Genomic DNA, 21,968 nt, shown 5'->3' on the forward strand with positions numbered 1-21,968 from the left:
GAACGAGCGTAGGGGGAGGTTCGGGAGCAGAATGATGGTGGTGGAGAAGTCGGCGGGGATTGTATTGGGAATGTTGCGACCACGACCAGCACAATCCAACCACGACTCGGCCACGCCAGCGCCGACGACACTCTCAGGGCGCGATAGGTAGGCGAGGATGCGGCGGCTTCACAGAGAGCTCTAAGCGCATGTGTCCGTCGTGTGCAGATGGTAGGCCGTTGCAGGAGCTCTGGGGAGGAGACAAGCCGCTTCATTCGCTGCAAGTCCGCGTCTCCGATTCGAGCGCTCGATTCTACAGCAAGGAGTGCACCCATCACCATATCACCTTGCTGTGAGACATCTATATTCCAGTGCATGTCCATAATCACTAGACGCTAGATTTCCCATTTCACAGCCTCTCGTTTGCGGCGCATGTGCATCGTCATCTCGGTGCTGCATGAGTCGCTGTTCTTGGTATGCGTCCGCCACGTGATGCAGCTCGGCGCTCGGACGTGCACGCCATCCACGATTGATCCCGCATGTTCACCAACTTCACTTCTCGCTACAACCTCCCCACCGCCCGCCGCCCATTACAAACCTCGCAGCCCGTCCTTTACCGTTCATCACAGTCGCCAAAGTATGAGTCGAGGAGGAAAATTGGCCCCGGAAGTCAACCGGTACGTCCGCTATGCCGCATCGCGTGCCAGTCGCAAGGCCGATGCGACCAACTCACACGACATCTGCGCTAACATGTCATGTCTACAGAGCTCTCTTCGTAAAGAACCTGAGGTTAGTAGATGCCCGAGGTATCTTATCTGCCACGCGCTAATCCTCCTCCAGCTTCAACGTCACCCCAGAGGAACTCTTCGACCTCTTTGGCAAGTTCGGCCCAGTGCGGTACGTCGTCTCCCTCATGCGCTGGCGCATCTTGGCCTTCACCGTCACTCCAGGTTACTGACGTTAGCACAGCCAAATTCGCCAGGGCATCGCCAACAACACCAAGGGCACAGCCTTCGTCGTCTATGAAGACGTAATGGACGCAAAGTCGGCCTGCGACAAGCTCAACGGCTTCAACTTCCAGAACCGGTATCTCGTTGGTACGTAGCAGGCGCTTCCTCAACACTGCAATCACTAACAGCAGCAGTATTATATCACCAGCCAGATAAGATGCTCAAGGCCGCAAATGATCTCGCCGAGCGCCAAGAGAACTTAGAAAAGCTCAAAAAACAACACGGTATTGATTAGGGGTGCGCGAGGACTCAGGAACAGGTGACATCGCGCGAGCGAAGTAAAGACAAAACTCCTGAGGGCCTCAAGACCGATAGCGTAATCTCTAGAAGCTCTTCGAGCCGCGGCGGCGACACGCGTACCTCGACGACCGATTCGATTTCAGCGGAAAAGACCGGCGCTCCTTCCCCGACGACTACACCCGCCTGCCGTAGCTGCGACTGGCGTACTGTAAAACGATCGTTGAAGGGTATATTCAAGTCGGCACACGGCGTTAAGAGGTCATGAAACGTTCACGAACCATGACAGATTGCTGCATTTTCTTGGAGTGGGATTTTACTTAGGATAGCTGGTGATGCATAGGGCTATAACAGACTGCAACAGGCCCCGGCTTCTTCTACAGCGGGCAGTCGGTACTCATCCGACTAGGAATCAAGGACTTCTGGTTCCAGCAATTGCATATGACGCAGTGACATGCTGACATTGATTTCTGAAGGTAACTTCCTCAAGGTCCTTCGCACCTTCCACATTCGGCTGCATCACGGGACTAGAACCGCCATCTGGCCGAGCTCGTGGTTTTCGCCAACCCAGTCGAAGCCTCTCTCAAAGTCGTCCATCTTGAACCCCGTCACCGAATCAAAACCTCTCTCTTTTCCAAGTTTCAACACTCCCGCTTCGGCCATCTTGATCATTTCCTTCACATCTTGACCCCGGTACATGGCATGACCATGAACCGTGATACTCTTAAACACGATATCCATCATCGGAATCTCCACATCCTTCATCGCGCCGCCACCAAAGCCCATGATACACGCTCGTCCGTACTGCTTGAGCGCGCCAAAAGCAGCACGAACATGTGTACTCCCCTCCGCTCCCATGGGCGTGAACTCGAGAAACGCATCCACGGTGCCATGCTTCTGCAGATTCTTAACATCGACCTCGACGTCGTTCGTTCTCAGGACACTTGAAACAAGCTTCGGATGCGCATCCACCAGCCGCCGAAGCGCGCGCTCATTCCTTCCCGTCACCAAAACAGTCGCTCCCATCGCAACCGCCACGCCCACAGCAGCACCTGAGAAAAGCCCCGTAGCAGGCGTAACAACCAGTCTCTCCCCGGGCCTCAGCCCAATCCCCTTCAGGCCACTATACGCTACAACATCAACACTGAGCTGCACCAACTCCGGTATCGTATACCCCAATTCCCCACAAAGCCTCTTTTCATCCAGCGCGCAGGTGTTTTCCAAGGGCGCCTTGACATACTCCGCAAACGTAGCATACCGCCAGTTATCCGCAAAGAGCTTCTTACTTTCCTCACTCGTGCCTTCCATTGCGCCCCAGAATATCCATGTATCAGCGTCGTCGCGGGCGCGGATGAAGGGCTCGAGTAAGACAAGTTGGCCTTCTGAGAGACATGTGGTGTCGGGGCCTGTAGCGGCGATTCTTCCCACGGCTCGTCCACCGGGGATCATGGGGGTGGGGTAGGTGAATCCCGCTTTGCCGGAGAGGATACCGGGGGTTTGATGTTGAAGGAGGTTTGCGAGGATTTTGACGACGACGGAGCCCGGGCCGGGGGTGGGTGTTGGGATCGATTTGGGGATTAGGGGGCCGTTTTTGGTTTCTTGGAGGAGTGCTTTCATTGTTGGGGGGAGGGTGTTGGTGGACATGTTTGGGTATGAGGGATTGTCAACGTCTTGATGAATAAGTGGTTGTTATGGAATACAATTCGAAATGAGATTTGTGTACCCTTTCCTCTATCCTACCTACCAGGCTTTCCTTACTTATACCTGTCCATGACCACATTGGTGTGCACCCTCCATGCCATGTCATCCAACTCGTTCTACTCACCTATCTCCTTCTCGCGCAAAGGCCGTCGACCTTCTCTCGGAGTTTACGCATATTACGCGTTCCATACCTTAATACATTTGCCCCATCCTAGCGATTGAATCATGCTCGCACCACACCTCCGTCGTTGCTACCCAGTCAACCAATCAGACCGCTTCGCGACTGCTGTATACGAACGCGGGTTAGACCCGCTCCTTAGCGCGGAATCCTGTGGACCCTTTCCGCTGACGCAGTATGCAGCACGACCTCATCGCTTACGCCCTGCTGCCACCGGCGATGAAGTAGCTAAACCCCGCGTTCCTTCCGTCTCGTACAGTCTTACACGCATATCTAGGTATATAACGGCGGCATGGACGCTTTATACGAGCGGGGGTTAGACTGCATCTACCCACCTCCAATGCCCTCTCTGTTCGCAGGCTTGATGCATACCTCATAGGCACTTGATTAAGAACGGAACTCAAATCGAATCAACGCTATGCCTGCTCTCGTATCCAAACGCAGCGGTTTGTCAACGGAAAAGGGTGTACGGAAACGCCGCTGGAATGCGAAATCGAGGAGTGGGTGTCAGAATTGCAAGTTGAGACGGGTTAAGGTTAGTTGTCTTGAGTGTATCTATGGTTCAGGCTGGTTGGGCTGATGTTTCTTGGGTAGTGCGATGAGACGAGGCCGCGGTGCGCGAAATGCGTGACTTATGGCGTGGCGTGCGACTTTGAGGGTCAGGAGGGAGAGTTGGACGTGCATGTGGAGGGCGTGGGGACAGTTGATTTTGGGGAGCTATCCACGATTACGCCGCACCATGGGAATAACGGAGCGACTCGCACGCTGTGGAGCCCGATATCGTCCAACGGCGTTGTGACTTCTATGATTGGAGACTCTCTTCGATCTGGGGCGTCGGCGCTGGATCCAAACATGATTACTGGACAGTCATCTTGGGAATTTTCGGAAAGTCATCTTGAGATCCTTGCGAGATTTCAGAGTAGGACGTCTCTGACTGTCGGAGGTATGGTATAGCATTGAACCGTTTTGAGTATGCGGGCTGACTGACGGAATTCGTATAGGCGAGAGAATGGCCCCAGCATGCAGAGACATAGTATGCCGCCTCACGTTCAACGTAACGTCCAACCCATTCTTCCTTTAGCTGTTCAGAACTGACTTGTAGTGTAGCACCCCTTCCTAATGCACATGATCCTTGGCCTAACCCTGATGCACGACTCCGCTCTTGCCCACACTCCCACCCGATCTCTCTCTCTCCAAAACGCATCGCTGCGCCACTGGTCCCACGCCACAACCCAGTACCAGCGTCTCCTCTCCGGTCCCATACCTGCATCCCAACGCGACGCCATCTGGGCCACAGGCGTCCACCTCGGCGCTGCTTCCTTCTGGTATCTTGAGTCCGACGACCCCCACACAGTCTGGCCGCTGAAGCCTTCCGAGCCAGGCGACCTAGCGTGGATGAAGATCGGAGAAGGCAAACGACATCTCTGGCGTATAGCAGATCCTACGAGGGAGGACAGTGTATTCAACCGTGTTTTGAAGAAGAAGACAGGCCCATGTCCCACGCCGCCCGAGTGGATGGTGAGCAACGACACTAGTCTCGTGCCTGAGAAGGTTAGACTGCTGTTTGGTATTACGGAAGAATCCAACAAGGAGAACAACGTCTATCACTTTCCCGTCCTCATCCTTTCGCGGATCCAACATCTGCGCCTGTCCCACACCAACGTCTTGGATTTCCTTTACTTCACCGCGTTTATCACGCCCGAGTTCCTAGCCTTACTTGAACACAAAGATCCCAAAGCCGTGTTTTTGCTAGGCTGGTGGTTCAGCTTGTGTCGCGATGGCACGCTTTGGTGGGTGACGCGTCGTGCGAGGGTCGAAGGAGAGGCTGTGCGGGTTTGGCTGGGGAAGGTGGATAAGCGTCTTTTGGACTTGTTGGAGGAGCTGGGTAGGAGGAGGGTGAATGTGATGGAAGAGATGTTCTGGGCTAGGGATCGGGTTGTGGATGAGGAGGGCTTTGAGACTAATTGGGCGTTGGATTCTAGAGGGAGGATATTGACGGTGGCCTGAGGTCTTCAAGCGTAGAAGTTGGACTCTCTGGTCTCTGAGGTTTGGTAGAGCTTTAGTCATTCCTGTGCATACTACCCCAGAGAGAAATGCACTGAGGGAAGTTGCTTAGTCTGTCGATACTCGAAGCACGTACAATGTGCCGCGTCGCACAGTAATGAGAGGGTTGAATGTGTTTCCATTGCTACTAGCAAGCGCACTCTAAAACTGTACTATTGACAATTCGAAAGACCTTGAAGCCTCTGATGTGGGTTTGGACACTTACAATTTACCACTGGCATCACGATGATATCTCGCCGACGAGCTACATCCAGCTTCCGAAATCCATACCGCGCCTATATAACGAGGTCATCCGGGATGGAAACATGCTCTAACCAGCAAAGACCAATAGACTCTGAATAAAGAATAGAAAAAAAGATCATGAGGTCATCTTGGGGGGATCGTTGGCATAGGAAGAAGTTCAATCCCAGCATTGGTTTCTGTGTTACTTGACGTCTGATCCACCTGATCCATCTCATCTGCGCTTGTCTCTGGAGAGCCCGTAAGATCAGCAAGAGTGTCTGCCGATCGTTTTGCTCGCTCGTTCCACTCCTGCCTTGGCGAGCCGAGTTTCTTTGGGTAGCCACAATCTTTCAGAGGCTTGGAGCACGGTCGCGAGCACCACTCTACCGGCGCAGTGAGTGCGTGCGATATTGTCCTTAAAGTATACTTGAACATAAACCAGGTAGTGATATCGAGCTGGTCGAAAACTTCTTCTAGACTCTCCTGGCCGGTACTGGGCACAAGCCAGTAACAAAGGAACCATGCGATAACGTTCGTGCCTGCAAACAATAAGAGTACGCCGAATTGATCGAGCCTTTTCAGCAGCCATGGGGTTAAGACGGCGAGAAGTCCAGCCCCCAGGAAGTTCCAACACACTGCGAGGCTCATGCCGAGTTCTCTGTTGACGAGGGGAAAGACTTCTGCTGAGATGACGAAAGCTGCTGGACCTTCACCGATGGAATATGCGATCATGAACACGATCAAGAAAATGTAGTGTCCAGCAATGGCTCCAATCCGATCTTCAGCCTTCAAAACTAAAGCAGAGCCTAGCAATGAGATGGCCATGACTGGAAATGACCAGTTCAGCACTCGCCTGCGTCCACCGGACCTGTCGATGAAGAACAGGGCAGGGATTGTAGCTATGAAGTTGAGGAACATCAACCCAAGGGAGGCGCCCAGTAGCTGCATGTTTTGGTCTGGGTTCGTGTGAATGTCGCCCTTGAAGAAGGAGTATCGGAAAAAGGAATCGGCCATGAAAGCTATCAGGTTGATACCGCAAAGTTGTTGCGAGACCATGACAGCGGCGGCAGCTCGGTGCGCTCTATTTGTATACCCTGAGCGAAAGAAGATCAACGTAATTCTTTCTCGCCAGCTGATGTGCTTGATGACGGCATGGAAGGGGTTCTTTGGTGCTTTCGAATGAGAAGTATCGCCAACGCGAAGACTTGCATGTGCGGTCCTATCGACCTCACTGGTCGTGTAGGGCTTACCAACTAATGCTGCCTTCAGCCGGCGCTGCTCATCTATCAGACGCGTGTGCATTAAGAACAGTTCGCCAGCGGCAAGTATGGGAACCACCTCGCCTCGCAGATCGACAAGGGAATTGTAGGCTTCCCTAATGAGCTCTCCCCTGCGAGAATCGTTCTTCGAAAGTTTGCCTTTTTTCGAGTGTTTGCCGTTCTTCGAAAGTTTTCCGATGGCGCCGCTTTCCTTCAACAGCCATCGAGGGGATTCTGCATAAAGGTCAGCTCTCAAGAATGGACGGTTTGAAGTCATAAGAGCCTCTTACCAGGAGAGAAAAGGATCAACGAAAGTAGTATCAATGCAGGGATGAAGGCGGAGATGAACATGTATCGCCAGCTCGAATGCACATTGAGAGAATACACGGCCATGTTTGCGACCGATCCGGCGGCTAGCCCAAAGGCCACGAAAAGCTGCCAGAAAACCAGCAGAAAGCCGCGTATATTTTTGGGCGAGGTTTCAGAAAGCAGAATAGGCACGATTGAGGCCTTGCCTGCCATGCCAGCACCTAAAAGAATCCGGAACCCAAGAAGATGCTCCCATTTGTGGACCGAAGCAGAACCTATCACCGATATAAAGCTGAAAATACCCGCGACGCATATAGCACCTCGACGACCGAAGCGCAGGATTCTGGTGATTGGATCGGTGATGATGAGACCTAGTATTGCACCAGCGAAGAATGGTACCCCGATTGTGATTCCGAGCAGCCAGTCATTGTGGCCAAGACTGACATTGAGATCGCTGTCTGCCCGTCTCGACCGTATCCTGAAGCCGGAACTTTGACCTGCGGTGGTAGGCTTGCCCAAGTTGTTCATGACTTCGATAGCAGCTCCTTCATATTGTTAGTTGAGATGAGGAACCTGCTTCTTTCGACGTATCTTACCAGCCATAGCAGCTTGATCCCACCCCCTGGAGAGACGTCAGTCACTAGTGGTATGCGCTGTGTATCAACACCTACTGGGTCACTGCTGCAAAGATACAGGCCATGATCAAAAGTCGATGCAACCTCGAGATATCTCTCAACGTTTCCCACCTACTCTGGGGCAGGAAAGCCTTGTACAAAATCTGGGTTTCAAGTTTTGTATACTTCTGCTCGCCGATACTCAACTCGATGGGTCTGTGCAGTGCTTTGGGTGTCTTGGAACGGGCATCTCGAACGTCTTCGAATAGATTCGTGATGTCACTTTGGGACCGAAGTGCGATGACACCGCGAATGAACACACCCTGCTCAACTAGTAATCCATATTTCTCGTGGAATCTTTGGGCTTCTTTGTGCGTTACCCCACTCAGTGGGTTATAGATTGAAGGACTGTAAAGCATTATTAGGGACGATCGTGACAAATTGTGAAGGATGTCATACATGGGATTCTCTTCGAGATGAAGCTTCTGTACAGGCGGTAGTGTGACCGGTGGAGTAGCCGTATCCGTAGGTGTGGCCATTGTTGTCGGATACTCACAGATGAAAGAGTGGAGCAGCACGGAAGGAGCAACGATCAGGTGTGGAGGAAACGTAACATGGGTTACACCTGGAAACGGTTCATATGTGTATGCGGCCTCTATCGAAAGCCTGCCAAGGGCCACGGGCAGAAAGAAGGCAACAAGGCGACATGTGCTGCATGCCAGCATGCTTTGCCACGCATGACCGATAGGTACGCAGCGTCGCAACCTGGAAATTTGAGGCGTTCGCACAGGCACTGGTGACGTTGCCAGCGGTTCAGCTATGCGAGAGGGAGGGTCAGTGAGCGCCGCCTGGCTGTTGTACGACATGAAGGCGCGTTAGGTTCGCCTTTACGGCTTAGACAAAAGGTCCTCCATTTCTCACCGGTCAGCCGCCGGTTTGAGGGGCACAGCGACATATACTGCGCGTACAGATACTTCGTGATTGCGAAATAGACTCCCCGGTCACTGAAAAGGATTTGAGTGGGCTTTTTGAACCTGAAGATGGTCGAAGATGATGATGTCGCGATGGAGTGCGAAAGACGCCGCAAGGGAAACGCGGCTCCAAGCGCCGCCCCCAATACCTAGGTACTTAGCGCCCGCCCGGGCTTATGCCAAGCCCAGCCGGGCTTCTTTGACAACCACCGAACCTCCGCTGCGGTGTATGATACTTTTTGCACGCAAAGTGCCAACGAATAAGGCGACGCCCCTTTGAATCAGATTAGGGCCTGCCCACTCTTGTTTTAGGCTAGCGGTTGAAGCCATACTTGGGTTGAAGAGACGTGCCACGTTTTCACGCCGCAAGTTGCAAGCACATACCTAGGTAGTTCCAAGGTTGTCTCTAGTAATCGCGAAATCGCAGTACCTGATTGTATAGGGTGTCATGTGTTGCGGGAAATGTGACACTCGTCGCTCTGCATCATCGCGGTACCATGATGATTACGATATCTCATGATTGCAGCACCGCACCCCGCAAACGATACCCAAGTAGATACTGACATCAGGCTTTTGTTCTTAACTACGTAACGTTGCAATTGACAGACAGCGTCCGCTGTCTACTTCAAATCTCTTCCACGTGATTTTGTCATATTAGTGAAACGGCATCAACCGTTCCAAGGCTTTGCGACAACGACAAGAATAGCTGCATCAGTACTGACCCAGTTCGATATCTGAGTTGCTCTCCGGCCGTTCCATTTTTGTAGTAGGTTTCCTCTTCTCATACCCCCACATTCTCCACTTCCAACAAGCTAGCGTTAGAGCAGTCAGAGGGACTGATATCACGAAATAGAGCCAGAGTTGTTTCGAGAGAACAAGATTGCGAGACTTAGAGTCGAAGTCGAAAAGATTCATGCCAAACATAGTCTGCAAATCTTCAGTACCGGCCAAGATTTACGGGGAATGTGATACGTACGGCAACGAAAGAGAACGGTAGATAAAGTGAAGTGACCAGCGTTACCGCTCTGATGGCGATGGAGTCCTCTCGCGCCGATTTGGCCATACCCATCGTATAATTGTTTTGGCTTTGTGCCAGTTGTTGGAAACCCAGGTTTATTGTGTCCAGCATTGACTGAGCGGTCGACTGAGCTCTTCCGCCCATGTATAGAGCATATCCTCTGTATGATGCAGCGTCCTTGCGGAACTGGGCGAACGCCGCTTTTATGACCTCAGATGTGCCTTCTATTGCTCCGCTCGCCCCAGAAAAGATTCTGTTGGCTTCTTGAAGATCGTCCAAGAGGATTTCGAAGGATGCGAGAATAGGCTCGAGTGGCAGGATGTTCTTCTCAATAGCGCGGGTGTCTTTGAGAGTTTCAAACGTGACGAGCGGCTGTTCGATCGATGTACAGGCCGATTTGATATCCTTCGTATAAGTCAGTAGGGACTTTATTAGGCTGTCATCATCGGTGAGAGCACTCACTAATTGCAAAAGCTTGGCTACGTGGTACTCCAGATAATCACGCCAAGAGCCGAGATGTACAGATATGAGCATCGAATGGATTAGCATGGGATTTGCTAATAGGCTGATTCTGGCCTTCTGTTGTTGTAGCACCTGACTGAGGTGATCTTTGAAGTGGGCGGAGGGGCTTGGGTGTATGATGAACAACACTGATCTCGCCCGCTTCAGCTCGGTAAAGTGGTAAATTCCGGTTTGTCGAATTCGCCACGGATTTCCTTCGCCGACAGCTTTCTTCTCCGAGTATTTGTATACCCAACCGAACTCTAATAGTCATTACGACCTCGAACTCAGATATCGATGAGGGCCAACATACCATAACGGTCATCAGTGAAATGTGACTGCGCCGCGCTCGAGAATTCCTCTTCAGTCGGCATGTATCGATCTTTGAAGCATGCTAATATCTGAAGGAAGCCGGGGCTGAGGTGGTAACGGTGCATGATGAGAGATATCATGTCGCTGCTGATGCTGAGAGGCGCCCATGTATTCTTCTGGTGAACTGTGCTAATACCCCATCAGCCTAAAGCTAGAATTACTTCAGATTCACTTACTATATTTCCAAACTACTATTTTGTCCATCTGTATCATTCACATGATTGTCAAGGTAAGCCGACAGTTGCAAAGAGCTACTAAAGCTGTGGGTTGATAAATCATGCGACGCATCACATGTGAAGCGAGTTAGCTCGAGCAAGTGACTATCCGTATGCTTCGAGAATAACTGCTTGCAGCCCAAGATGCCAGCCTGTATCTGTGGCTTTGATAGAGCGAGAGTGTGGGGCTCATGCGCGTCCCTGTCGTCCTGCTGGGAACTAAGAAACATTTGGAAGGGGTAGATTGAAAGGCGAGATGAAAGGGTGTGGAGTGGGATACGTCGTATGTGTTATAAACTATGTATTCGGTCATAACCTGTTCAAAACACGGGATGGCCGTGTTCCATCCTGCGGGAGCCCCGCATTGCCTGAGCAGGCCGACAGAGAGGGCGCCTCAGCCTTTCGCAGCACTAAAGATGCGTCCTGTCAGCGTTCACCGGTCACGGAGACAATGGATGGGCTGTGTTACCTCAAGTCCTCCTAAAGGTGTCAGCATGAAGTGATGAGCGATTCTTTAGACTTACTGCAGTCAATTGCTCAGGAGCCTCAAATGTGATGCATTCTCCAACTTTTTGAATCCTGAAATTGGTCTTGTCACCGAATTTCTTTTTGAGAAATTCATGTAGCTTGTCGCGGCTGTAGTAACGGTGGGGGGCTTGATGCTTTATCATTGCTTGGTAGTGGCTAAGCTGAAACGAGGCAGCATTGCAACTGCCTACCGCTGAAAGACTCTTATAGCCTACTGTGATTTGGACAAGGCTGAAGTAAGATCGACTCGGTCTCGATCACGCCGAGGTATGTCTGCGCTGGCGCATTCCCATAGGTCTGCTCATAATCTAAACACCGTTGTGATGTTGTCACAAGGCTAGCATACGGCTGGGCAGGCGGGTCTACGATGGTGGAAGAATATAGGCGGTGTTTTGCCTGTTGCGACGGCACGTTCCTGCGGGTACAAGTGGCGAGCCTGGCGACGCGCGGCGTCCGCCCGGGGGTCCGCGCCATGTAGCTCCTTGGCAGCCCCCAGATATGACCTCGGGAGGCCGGCTCCATGGGCGAGGATGCCTACTACCCAGAAGTGTTCTGCTGCATCTCTGCCCCACACTTCTGCCACTGAGTTCCACATCTTACCCCAACCTCGCTATCAGTGGCTCCCGCCCAGCAACAGGCTAACGAGCTTCGTGTGGTCTCTCCTTGCACTTCAGGGACGATCGCGCATTTCGGTTCTACCAAGCGCATCTACCCATCTCGCATCTCGGCGCGTGTCCCGTCGCGTATCTCGTCCCGTGTCTCGTCACGTGCCACGATCGGATAAACCTTGATACACAAGTGGGTGGTCGACCTTATGGGCACCCAAATCCAATGAGCGGCAGGCCCAGTTTCTCAACCTTGCGGACCAGCGTGTCTTCGAAACGCAGATCTCAGTTAGAAGAGCTGTCCCAAGAATTGCAGGACGCTGTCGAATATACTACCAAGGACGTTGAAGAAGACGAAGCGCAACGCCGCGGCTTCTTGCCAAAGGCTGACCTCGATCGGATACTCAACCCTAGGTCGTTAGAGCTGTTGTTCATAGAGTCGGTTTCTGAAACTCCTTCCTTCGGAGGCGGCGTTCTCCTACCATCTAGCACCAGCGGTATCGCGAATGAAGAGGAGACCTCAGATCCTTCACGTGAAGACACCTTTATCAGAAATTGCATTGACGCGACGACGCGCACACCACTGGATACACCATCGTGGAGGGCTCTTCTTGCTTTGTTCTTGTACCAAAACTCCAAGGAACTGCTCTCGTTGTTTCTGCAATGGATGTTCGCTGAATTCGGCTGCTCTACAGCCATGTCTGACAATCCCATCCCCTCTGATGAGTCGATACCATTCACGAAGGCTACGCTGAGAGATTATCATGTTCCAACCTGGTGCCACAGAGTCATACTTCTGGATCAAGCAATGTTCAAACCGGTCATGATTCAGAAGCTGGAGCATCACGACATTACCACCAGCAAACGCTTACCTTTCATGGGCATGTATGAACCAATCAAAAGTGGCTCTCAAGGCCAGGTCTTCAAAGCTGAAATAGCACAATTTCACTGGGAAATTCGAGAAAATGAGGACCAGGAAGACTCCGATTTTGTCACCGGTAATCCGAAAGACACAAAACTCGTGGCTCTCAAAGTCTTCAGGGCGGTAGAATCTGTGCGCGATATGCCCGAAGCCACCAAGGACTTTGAAATCGAGCTCGACATCTTGAAAGAACTGAGAAGATACAACACCAAGCATGACATGATCATGCTACATTTAGGTAGTATAACCGAACTCGATGGGGCAGGAAAGCCCACTCGACACTCTCTTATCTTCGAACTGGCGAACTTCAGTCTGGGTGATCTCCTCAAAGGTGAAAAGCGTGCCCGGGAAGACATCGCACCCTCTCGCCAGCTCGCCAGCCTAGTTGACATCGTTGAAGCGTTAGAATGCTTGCATAATCAGCTCAAAACTTTACATCTTGACATAAAACCTGACAATATCTTGATCTTCGAGACCTGTTCCGGTTCTGGGTCCAAAAGGCAGCACAAGCTTACTTGGAAGCTCAGCGACTTTGGTCTGGCTCGCAAGAGAGATGCAAAGCAACAGAGGGCAGGATCTGCACAAACCTCTACAGCTACATCGCGAACATCTACTCAGCCTGCAACGAGACCGACAGGTTTATATCAGGCTCCAGAAATCCAGGACGAAAGGACAAGTCTGGCAGGTCAGGATAGTGATGTCTGGTCTATAGGCTGCATCACACTAATGGTACTGGCGTTCATTGCCGATGGGTCAACGGCAGTCAATGCGTTGGAGACATTCTTAATGGTCGACTTCTCCGACGGCTCTGGTAGAGAGCCATTTTTCTACGTAAGGAGCGACTCATACCAATGGGAATACCGGAATATGGATATCTGCTGTTATCTACCGGAGCAGGCGCAGGCCTCGAACGTCAATATCATTCCAGGACCAGGAAGACGACATAGCGCTGCTCTTCATCCTTTTCTCATAAGTTGGTCCAACACACTACTCAAGGCAAGGTACAACCATGAAGTTACGCAACGATACGTTCTAGACATACTGAAGGTCATCTTTGGACGGGTTCTTCGCGTCAATCGGAACGAGAGGATAAGAGCGACCGAGCTGCGCAACAAACTTGCCACCATTCAGCGAGATTGGAGCTCGTATGACCTCGCGCCTACAACGTACGAATATCGCGACATCTCACAAGAACTGTGTATTTCACAGAATTGTCGCGCGCGAGGACACGGACCGAGCCGCCTAGGACAATCTGGCGAGCCCTTCCCGTTACAAGAGCCCGACGCTCGCCACAGTATCTCAGAAACAACCATTCCTCCGACGACTGTCGCCGATTCACAAGCCACTCGTCAAGATACCCAAAACAATCTTCTGCGCCCACCACATCCGAGCGAGCACTCTATGCAAGCCGAGTGGATTCAAATGCAAGACACGACAGCGCCAACACAAGACCCAATAACGGCAATACCACAAGACCAGGTCCAAGCTCAGACTGGAAAGGCGGCAGCTATGGAAATGGAAGCGACAGAAGATCAGAAAGCCCTCACGCCGGGGCAGAAAGTTCGTATGCAAGAAAATCTTCGCTCAGCAATTGAGCGAGACGATGCTGCTAGCGTTGAAGGCCTGCTCAGAGGAAACCCAGAGATGTTACGCCAGCTATTGCCTGACCAAGGGAGATACCCAATTCATTGGGCTCTGTTTAATGGCGCCTATGAAGCTCTCGATGCGCTTTTCGAGAAGGCGTCACTTGAGATCACCAAGCTGGAGTGGAACGGACGCACTGCGCTCGATCTCGCATTGGATTCGGGAAGGCCCGCAGCGCTCGATTGCATCCGAAAACATCGCCTCAAGTTCGACTTCCCGCTTCCGCTTTACGAGAAGCGCAAGAAAAAGCTTGGGCGGGAAGCTAAAGAAATCGCGGACGACTTGTTTGGTATCGGTAATAAGCAAAAGCGCTCTTTTCCATGGCGTAAAAGCCAAACGTCTAATCCGTCTGCATAACTTTGCGACAGGAAAAAGACTCCAACAATTTCAGCAATCCACAAGACGCAGGGTATTACGCTGTTAGTTTCTGGGAAGGCATAGCACACGATCCACTACATCAGCGGTGATAATCCTCCGTGTACGCGGGAGCTCTATTCCAGGGACCGCTGAAGTATTACAATAGCTAGATTGCGACACGAGCCTTATGGCGTTGGAGGGATCTGGTTACAAGCCAAAAAAGACACTGCTTTCTTGCTTCAACGCGCTGGTGTTGGCAACGCTGCATGGGCAAAAAGAAGGCAAAAACATACAACAGCGGGTGGTCCCCGGTGGTCACCCACCCGAGTACTAATCCGCCGGTATCTTGCTTAAGTACCGCTGAGCGAACGGGAAGCGCTGATTTCAAGATCCTATGGTCGTATGTGAAAGAATTGGTTGGTGGTGGTCATTATAAAGGCAATTTTGCGGGAAAGGTGTAGGAAAACGAGACTGGATTCGAGAGCTTCGTCTCCGCACCGCGGACTCCATCAGAGTCTATGCATTTGATATTACGCTTTCGGTGGACACTGTTAGAGGGAGTTACCAGCTTTCGGCTGCTTTGATATACCCATATCCTCTTCTCGGATCTATAGTCTTCTTAACGAGATTGGGCGCTAGTCCCTGCTGCAATCACACCGCTCTTGCCTACTGCAACTTTGCTAGGTCTAGTGGGTGACACGGTGTAGGAAGATTGGTAGATTCGGTTGCTTCTGTTATACCCATTTCCCGTTTATGATACATAGTCTTCTTGAAGTCAATGTCCTTCTTCCAACTACTTCTGCAACACCGGCCATCCCTTGACATACTTGATCGGATTCCATCCCAGAAACTTGAAGTTGTCTCGGTACAGCGGGTCGAATGTCGTGTTAACGTAATGGTAGTATAGCACATCGCTTCCGCGGTAGTCGGAAATCACCGCCTGTCCACCGGGTGCGTACGTGTTGCCGTGGCTACCGTAGACCATGCTTCCGCCACCTTCAGCTAGATCCTTTCCATTGCGGTCCACGAAAGGTCCGCGGGGCGACTTTGAGCGGCCGACAAATATGGTGTACTCAGCTCCAGGCGGAGGCAGCGCAGCAGGGTTGTAGCCGCAGCACAGGCCCGCAGAGTACCAGAGGTAGTAGAAGCCCTGCTCTTTGTTGTAGTTGATATATGGGGCCTCTTCGGCGGATGCGCCGCCCCAGGAAAGAGACATGTTCGCGTACGCCTGCTCCTTGGTCGGTAGCGCAGGATCGTAGGTATAGCTCAGCTGACGGGCAGTGGGGATCTTGACGGATTTGAGGTCCTTGGTCAACTCGAACTGCCAGAGGTTGGCCCACCAGGAGCCGTAGGAGAGGTAGCTTTTGCCGGTCTTGGCGTCTTGGATGAAAGCCGCGTCGATGGTGTTGGTCTTGCTCAGCGGGAAGGGAGCGTCGGTGCTGTTGGAAGACACGACCATGCCGTGGTCAGTCCAGGACCCGTTTTGTAACGTCTTCGAGGTAGCAAGCCCAATGAATGACTCTGAGACGCCGAAGTCGGAGACGGTATAGTAGCAGTAATATGTATCACCGACCTTGTGAACATCTGGGGCCCTGCATTATAATGTTAGTATACAGTTCCTTGTGGTTTTTGCAAAGTAGCTGCCTCTTACCAAAGACGGTTTGCCTGAGCGGGATCATCAATGCTGCCAGGCGGCTGCAGAACTTGAGCGACAACCTCCCAGTACCCTTCCAGACTGTTCTTCTTCGAAGCACGGGAGGTGGTTGCTAAGCCATGAGAGGAGAATGAGTAGTAGTGGCCGTCTGGTCCGAGCACAATACTTGGGTCGTGGATGTGGACACCACCAAGCGTACCGTTCAAGTCCTGACCTGTGATCTTGCGAGGCGCGGGCCAGTATTCCCTGGAGTAGGGGTCTTTGACTGGTTTGGGCGAGTTGTAAGATGGCGAAGGGGCGGCGAAGGCCGGGGTGAAGAGGGATGAGAACCCTAAGGCGAGAGCCGTGAGGCTGGCTTTAGTGGAGGACATCCTGGGTAGAAAGCGAGCTGGTGCGGAGATAGACCTCGGTGATGGTCGGAAAACCTCCTTGTCTTATATAGCATACCGCCATCCGTCTATGATGCGGATCTGTCTCTCGCGCCTGGGCAGATCTTGTGTGCCATGTGTGAGCGAATGGCGTCTCATGCTGCCCTTACAGCGAAACCCTTGTCGCGAACCACGATCCGTCCGGTCGGGTAGTCTGAGATGGGTAACAGTTCCTGGAAAGGGAAGGCAAAGAACCACTCTCCGCAAGTGACGTTGCAAAGGTGGAGATGGAGCCTTGGGGTAGGAAGTTTACGGGAGGCGGAGGATTTCGTTCGCTCGAATCAACGGCCAGCAAAACCTGCTAGTGGGGCCTAAAGTTGGCGACCTCTCGTCGTCTTTAGACCCTAACATTTGGGGAGCGCAGGCGAGGACGAAATGCGCAATAATGGCAGTAAGATTTGCGACTGAGAGTCGAGATGTTGTGGGGAACGGGAGACAGGCTGGTCGCTACCTAGGTAGTCTTCTGTAGCCACGAGGACCTCGGGACCTTGCCTTTCCAATCTCCCCATCTGATATCTTCAGGCCGAAAGCGAGTTCGAGTACGGGCAGCGATGCATGCAACGAAGCCTTGAATTACGATCGAAATTAACGGGAGGATAACTTGTAGCAATTTCAATGACTCTCCAATGGTTTTCACGTCTTTTGAGATGCAGAGCGGATGGACCGTGTGGCGGGCACGGTCCTTCCACTAGCGGGGTTCGTAGATCGATGCCAGCATGAGTCTGGCCGTGGCTGATCGATTCGCAGTCTCATCACTCTACCATCACAAATCACCTCACGGGCATCGCATCGTTGCGACCACTCGATTCGTAAAAGCCAGATATATCAGTTCACAGAAAGTTCAGAAATGGCTTTCGACCCTTCCAAGGTTCCGTCAGGTCGACCTAGGCAGGCAACGAGCACGAGTAGGTGGCCTCAGCCGAGTCCACCTACTCAGCCTTGAGGCCCACCTACTTAGATACTCAGCCTTAAAGACATGCATTGCGCCCCTCGTGGGGCTGCACCAGTATAAAGCCTAATTGCAACATCAGAGCCAGCATCTGTCATGCTCCAAAATTATCTGTCGACTCGCCATTTGCATCTTGCGAGACTTTGACATTAGAAGCAGCATTCAGCATGATCGATATCGCTTTCCCAAAACTGCGCGATGACTGGAGCCTCGACGTCGTCAACATCCTAGCCTTCCTAGGCGAGCATAACATCGAAGCTTGCAGCCAGCAGATCTGCATGTCGTGGACGTGCTTCCTACCACGACTGATACCCGCGCCTCAGGGTCTCCTTGCGCGACGACCAAGGAAACTTGAATCCGAAGAGGATACACCGGTGATAGGGACTCATACAGGCGTTACCAGGCCTGCCTTACACTATTTCGGTCGAATGTTATACACGGATTGGCCTGAGCTACCACCATTCACGACACGTGTAGTGAAGATACGGTGGGATCCCGAGAACGAAGATAGAAGCCTCAGAAGACGTCCACTTCGGCCAAGATTGTTCGCGCCAATGAACACGATCGCTATCTTCAGCTGCGCATTGAGCTTCGGACTGGCAGCATGGGCTCTTGTGCTTGGGGATGCAGTCGCACTTACTGGTATCCTGGTCATGAGTTTTACGACACCTCTACTCTGTGTCGGGATGCGTTGGACGCCATGGATTCTGCCTGTTATGCCGAAAAGTGCTGAATCGCCACCAGGTACGGTTGTCATCAAATCTCCAAACGGATCCTTCACGGTTGTGGAATGCGACGAGCAGATCGGGCGTCTTCTTTACTTCCATCCTGATACCATCGACTATGCGGTCAGCTCCTTCACGGGGCGCGGCTTGAGCGGGACCGTAGGTGGGCTTACACTTGTGGGCTCCATTGTACTATTCGGAAATGCCGTATGGACAATGAAAGCAGCACTTGCTGTCACATATACGGTCTTGAATATTTTATATTGGATCGCCGCAATTCTTCCGCTCCGCTTGTCGTGGCACATCAATCTGGAATTAGATCCACCACAAACCACTAAACATGAATGTTGGACACAATGCCTTTGGACAACCATCTACACTACACAGAAGATTGACTGGGCAAGGGAATGGGTGCCAAGGACTGATGTGTGGGACCAGTGGCTGGAAGAAGCACAGCACATGAGTGAATGCGTGCAACGACCCGAAGACTGGGATGCGCTGGGAGCTATGATGAACCTTAAGGAAAGGCCAAAGATTCAGCAGGAAGACTAGCTAGACATACAGTGGTCTGTGGAAGAATGAGGGGGGTAATTCGGGAAATTGCAATATTGCTACGCGGGTAGAAGAGAATGAGCCTCGCGGTTACTTACTCTTCGCTACAACCCAAGAGCTTTTGAGACCATAGCTAGCCCACGCTGATATGCTTTTGCAGGCAAGGGAGCTAGACAAACATCGAGCTGTTCACTAACGCGGCTAGTATAGGCCAAACCAAGATCCAGGCAATGCTCACGTGCGACACCGGAATGGACAGTCGTATGATCAGCAATGTCCATATCTATCTATCTCGTATCAAAATCCGGAGCGGGCCTTCGTCGGCCGATTACAACACCCCGTCATCGCTTGAGCCCTGCCAAGACACGATCCAAGATACTGTACGATCAAACGTCGCAGCTGCTAAGTATCAAGAGTTGAGTCTATGACTGGTTCCATTAGTCAGTTGTGTGCGCTCCCAATTATGGAACTGATGTTTAGCGGGTCACGATACCCGGGTACCTATCTTCAGGATGGCAAGGTTTTCGAGCTATGAAGGATCTACTGGAGGCTGGGCGGAGCTTGTCAGCATCCAGATTGCGGAGATCGGAGATTAGTATAACTACGTGCCAGCTCCCTTAAGTTTTCACGATCTTCGTTGTGAGTTGAATATCGGCGGTCAAAAACGTTCGTCACAATGGTAAACCCTACCTCAGTGCTCGTCGCAGCGTCCTTGCTTATCAACCCTCTCGCCGCGGCTTCGAGTGGAAACAACGAGTGTGATGCCGAATACTCTCCCAAGTAATGCTACACCTGAAGTTGCTGCAACCCACCATACTCATCTCCCACAGCGACGCGGTGTCAACCTCATACACCAACATGACCTCCATCCTCGACAAAATCCAAGCGCGCGGCTACCTCAAAGTCGGCACAACGGGAGACTACAAGCCCTTCTCCTACAAAGTAACAAACCAAACCGGACTGCCTGCCACACCAACCATCAACACGACCTACATCGGCGCCGATATCGACTTAGCGCAGTCGCTTTCCAACTCGCTCGGCCTTCCACGTCCAGTTGAGTTTGTTCCTACCATCTGGGCGAACATCACCACGGACCTCGTAGCGCAGAAGTTCGATGTCGCCATGAGTGGCGTTAGCATCACCTTGGCTCGTGCACAGAAGGTCTTCTTCTCTACTGCGATTCAACGCGTTGGCAAGGCAGCCTGCGTGCGATGCGCAGATCTAGGAAGGTTCTCGTCTTTGGGGGCTATTGATACTGCGGGTGTCAAAGTTGCGGTCAATCCGGGTGGCACGAACGAAGCATTTGATCGCGCGAATTTGAAGGCCGCTACTATCGTTCTGGTGCAGGACAACAATGCTGTCTATAAAGCTGTTATGGATGGTGATGCCGACGCGATGATTAGCGATATCATCGAGGTCGAATTGCAGGTTCGGCTGCATCCTGATGTGCTATGCATCGTCAACCCCAATGCGACTTTTACGTTTGAAGAGCTGGGTTATATGGTTGGACGGGATGTTGTGTGGAAACAGTATCTGGATATGTTTGTGCACATTCAGCTTGGGAGTGGTGGATGGAATCGTACGCTGGAGAAATGGATGTCGTATAAATGGCCTTCGGTATAGATAGGAGTGAAGAAACAGCTGTCGATGGAGAACATACATGTAGCTCTCAAGCACGAAGGCCAGAAATGTAAGGTTGTTAGCTATACCAGGCGCACTAGGAAGCGCGTGGTAAAGCCAGAAACGTCATATTCGATATTGAATGCTCATAGTGATGGATGCATTTGCGTAAGCACTAGAACCACCCGTGCTTACTGCGTACTGCCTGTAACATCACTCATTGGTCTGTCAAAACGCCTCTCAGTATCTTTACGCCACAGCAGACGCCTTTTGGCGATGGCGGCGATGACGCACATCTGTGTCTGATCTGGCCAACGAAATCTCCTTCTTCACATCACAACCCTTATTCGACTATAGCCGTCCTTTGGAGAGCGGTTGCGAATGGCTACCCAACAAACGCAGGAAGCTGCGCGGGATGACCCAAACCCCTTGCTCTGGCATATAGCCGTCAACAAAGACAGCAACTCGACCATTCTGTTCATACACGGCGCTTTCGTAGACGCCCACGACTGGGAACTGGTGGTACCCTACATCCAAGACTACCATCTTCTTCTCCCAGACTGCCCTGGACACGGTAACTCGTCGCACATACCGTTCTCTATCGAGACATCCGCAGAGCACATCACGCGTCTGATAGAGGCACAAGCTATCGGCGGTCGAGCCCACGTTGTTGGCCACAGTCTCGGTGCCTCGATCGCAGTCTGCCTTGCTGCGAACTACCCTCATGTCGTCGAATCGATATTTATCTCTGGATACAGCGAAGCGCCTGTCTCCAAAGCTCCGCTGCTACCTTACCTGCTCTGGGCCTCCAGTCGCATGGAAAACGCTGTCCCCCGACCTTGGATTCGCTGGCTCATGGATGGTACAGATCTCCGCCGCACAAATAGTCCTTCGCTATCGCTTTGCACACAGATCGCGCATACCGACAGCGCAGCGGCGCGACTGCACCCATGGTCTGCACGAACCCTGATCATTGTCGCTGGGAAGGGTGGGCTGGTTCCATCTAGCGATAGCCCGGAGGCTGCTCGCAAACTCGTCAAGATTGGAAAAGAGAACAACACTTTGACTCTTGCTTATACGCATCCGAATATGAGGCATCCTTGGAACAGGCAAAACCCTGGTCTTTGGGCGGAGACTGTTGTAGCCTGGGTTGAGGGGAAGGAGCTTCCAGCTGGGTTTGTGCCACTATAGGCACTTGACGGGAAGACACGTGATACTTCTGAGCGATGATTCACTGCCCAGGTGATTGGGGAAGGTACATCATGTGGATGCGTAAGAAGAAGGCACGACCTCGGTCGCTAGCTCACGTGACAGAATGCATCTCAGTTGACAGT

At 52.0% G+C, this 21,968-nt stretch overlaps 8 protein-coding genes across 8 annotated transcripts; 4 read left to right on the forward strand and 4 right to left on the reverse strand.

Moving 5' to 3' along the window:
* Window positions 1-618: 618 nt before the first annotated feature.
* Window positions 619-1,224, forward strand: J4E85_004060 (uncharacterized protein; the record flags this gene model as incomplete). The annotated part of the gene is made up of 5 exons (XM_051468322.1): window positions 619-656; window positions 745-768; window positions 820-876; window positions 949-1,076; window positions 1,142-1,224. The coding sequence occupies 5 exons, from the start codon at window positions 619-621 to the stop codon at window positions 1,222-1,224; spliced, it is 330 nt and encodes a 109-aa protein (XP_051327914.1).
* A 521-nt stretch (window positions 1,225-1,745) lies between these two features.
* J4E85_004061 (uncharacterized protein) lies at window positions 1,746-2,870 on the reverse strand (the record flags this gene model as incomplete). The annotated part of the gene is made up of 1 exon (XM_051468323.1): window positions 1,746-2,870. The coding sequence occupies one exon, from the start codon at window positions 2,868-2,870 to the stop codon at window positions 1,746-1,748; it is 1,125 nt and encodes a 374-aa protein (XP_051327915.1).
* Window positions 2,871-4,230: 1,360 nt separating this feature from the next.
* On the forward strand, window positions 4,231-5,112 carry J4E85_004062 (uncharacterized protein; the record flags this gene model as incomplete). Its single annotated transcript, XM_051468324.1, has 1 exon — window positions 4,231-5,112. One exon carries the CDS (start codon window positions 4,231-4,233, stop codon window positions 5,110-5,112), a length of 882 nt encoding a protein of 293 aa, XP_051327916.1.
* A 423-nt stretch (window positions 5,113-5,535) lies between these two features.
* Window positions 5,536-8,112, reverse strand: J4E85_004063 (uncharacterized protein; the record flags this gene model as incomplete). The annotated part of the gene is made up of 4 exons (XM_051468325.1): window positions 5,536-6,884; window positions 6,941-7,504; window positions 7,710-7,981; window positions 8,033-8,112. 4 exons carry the CDS (start codon window positions 8,110-8,112, stop codon window positions 5,536-5,538), a joined length of 2,265 nt encoding a protein of 754 aa, XP_051327917.1.
* A 1,369-nt stretch (window positions 8,113-9,481) lies between these two features.
* On the reverse strand, window positions 9,482-10,500 carry J4E85_004064 (uncharacterized protein; the record flags this gene model as incomplete). Its single annotated transcript, XM_051468326.1, has 2 exons — window positions 9,482-10,326; window positions 10,377-10,500. 2 exons carry the CDS (start codon window positions 10,498-10,500, stop codon window positions 9,482-9,484), a joined length of 969 nt encoding a protein of 322 aa, XP_051327918.1.
* Window positions 10,501-12,009: 1,509 nt separating this feature from the next.
* On the forward strand, window positions 12,010-14,706 carry J4E85_004065 (uncharacterized protein; the record flags this gene model as incomplete). The annotated part of the gene is made up of 1 exon (XM_051468327.1): window positions 12,010-14,706. One exon carries the CDS (start codon window positions 12,010-12,012, stop codon window positions 14,704-14,706), a length of 2,697 nt encoding a protein of 898 aa, XP_051327919.1.
* A 793-nt stretch (window positions 14,707-15,499) lies between these two features.
* J4E85_004066 (uncharacterized protein) lies at window positions 15,500-16,731 on the reverse strand (the record flags this gene model as incomplete). Its single annotated transcript, XM_051468328.1, has 2 exons — window positions 15,500-16,298; window positions 16,358-16,731. 2 exons carry the CDS (start codon window positions 16,729-16,731, stop codon window positions 15,500-15,502), a joined length of 1,173 nt encoding a protein of 390 aa, XP_051327920.1.
* Window positions 16,732-19,872: 3,141 nt separating this feature from the next.
* J4E85_004067 (uncharacterized protein) lies at window positions 19,873-21,825 on the forward strand (the record flags this gene model as incomplete). Its single annotated transcript, XM_051468329.1, has 2 exons — window positions 19,873-20,631; window positions 20,992-21,825. The coding sequence occupies 2 exons, from the start codon at window positions 19,873-19,875 to the stop codon at window positions 21,823-21,825; spliced, it is 1,593 nt and encodes a 530-aa protein (XP_051327921.1).
* Between the last annotated feature and the right edge of the window lie 143 nt (window positions 21,826-21,968).

Source organism: Alternaria conjuncta, assembly GCF_024043145.1.
Source record: "Alternaria conjuncta strain BMP 0040 chromosome Unknown scaffold_5, whole genome shotgun sequence".
NCBI classification, from domain to species: Eukaryota; Fungi; Ascomycota; class Dothideomycetes; order Pleosporales; family Pleosporaceae; genus Alternaria; species Alternaria conjuncta.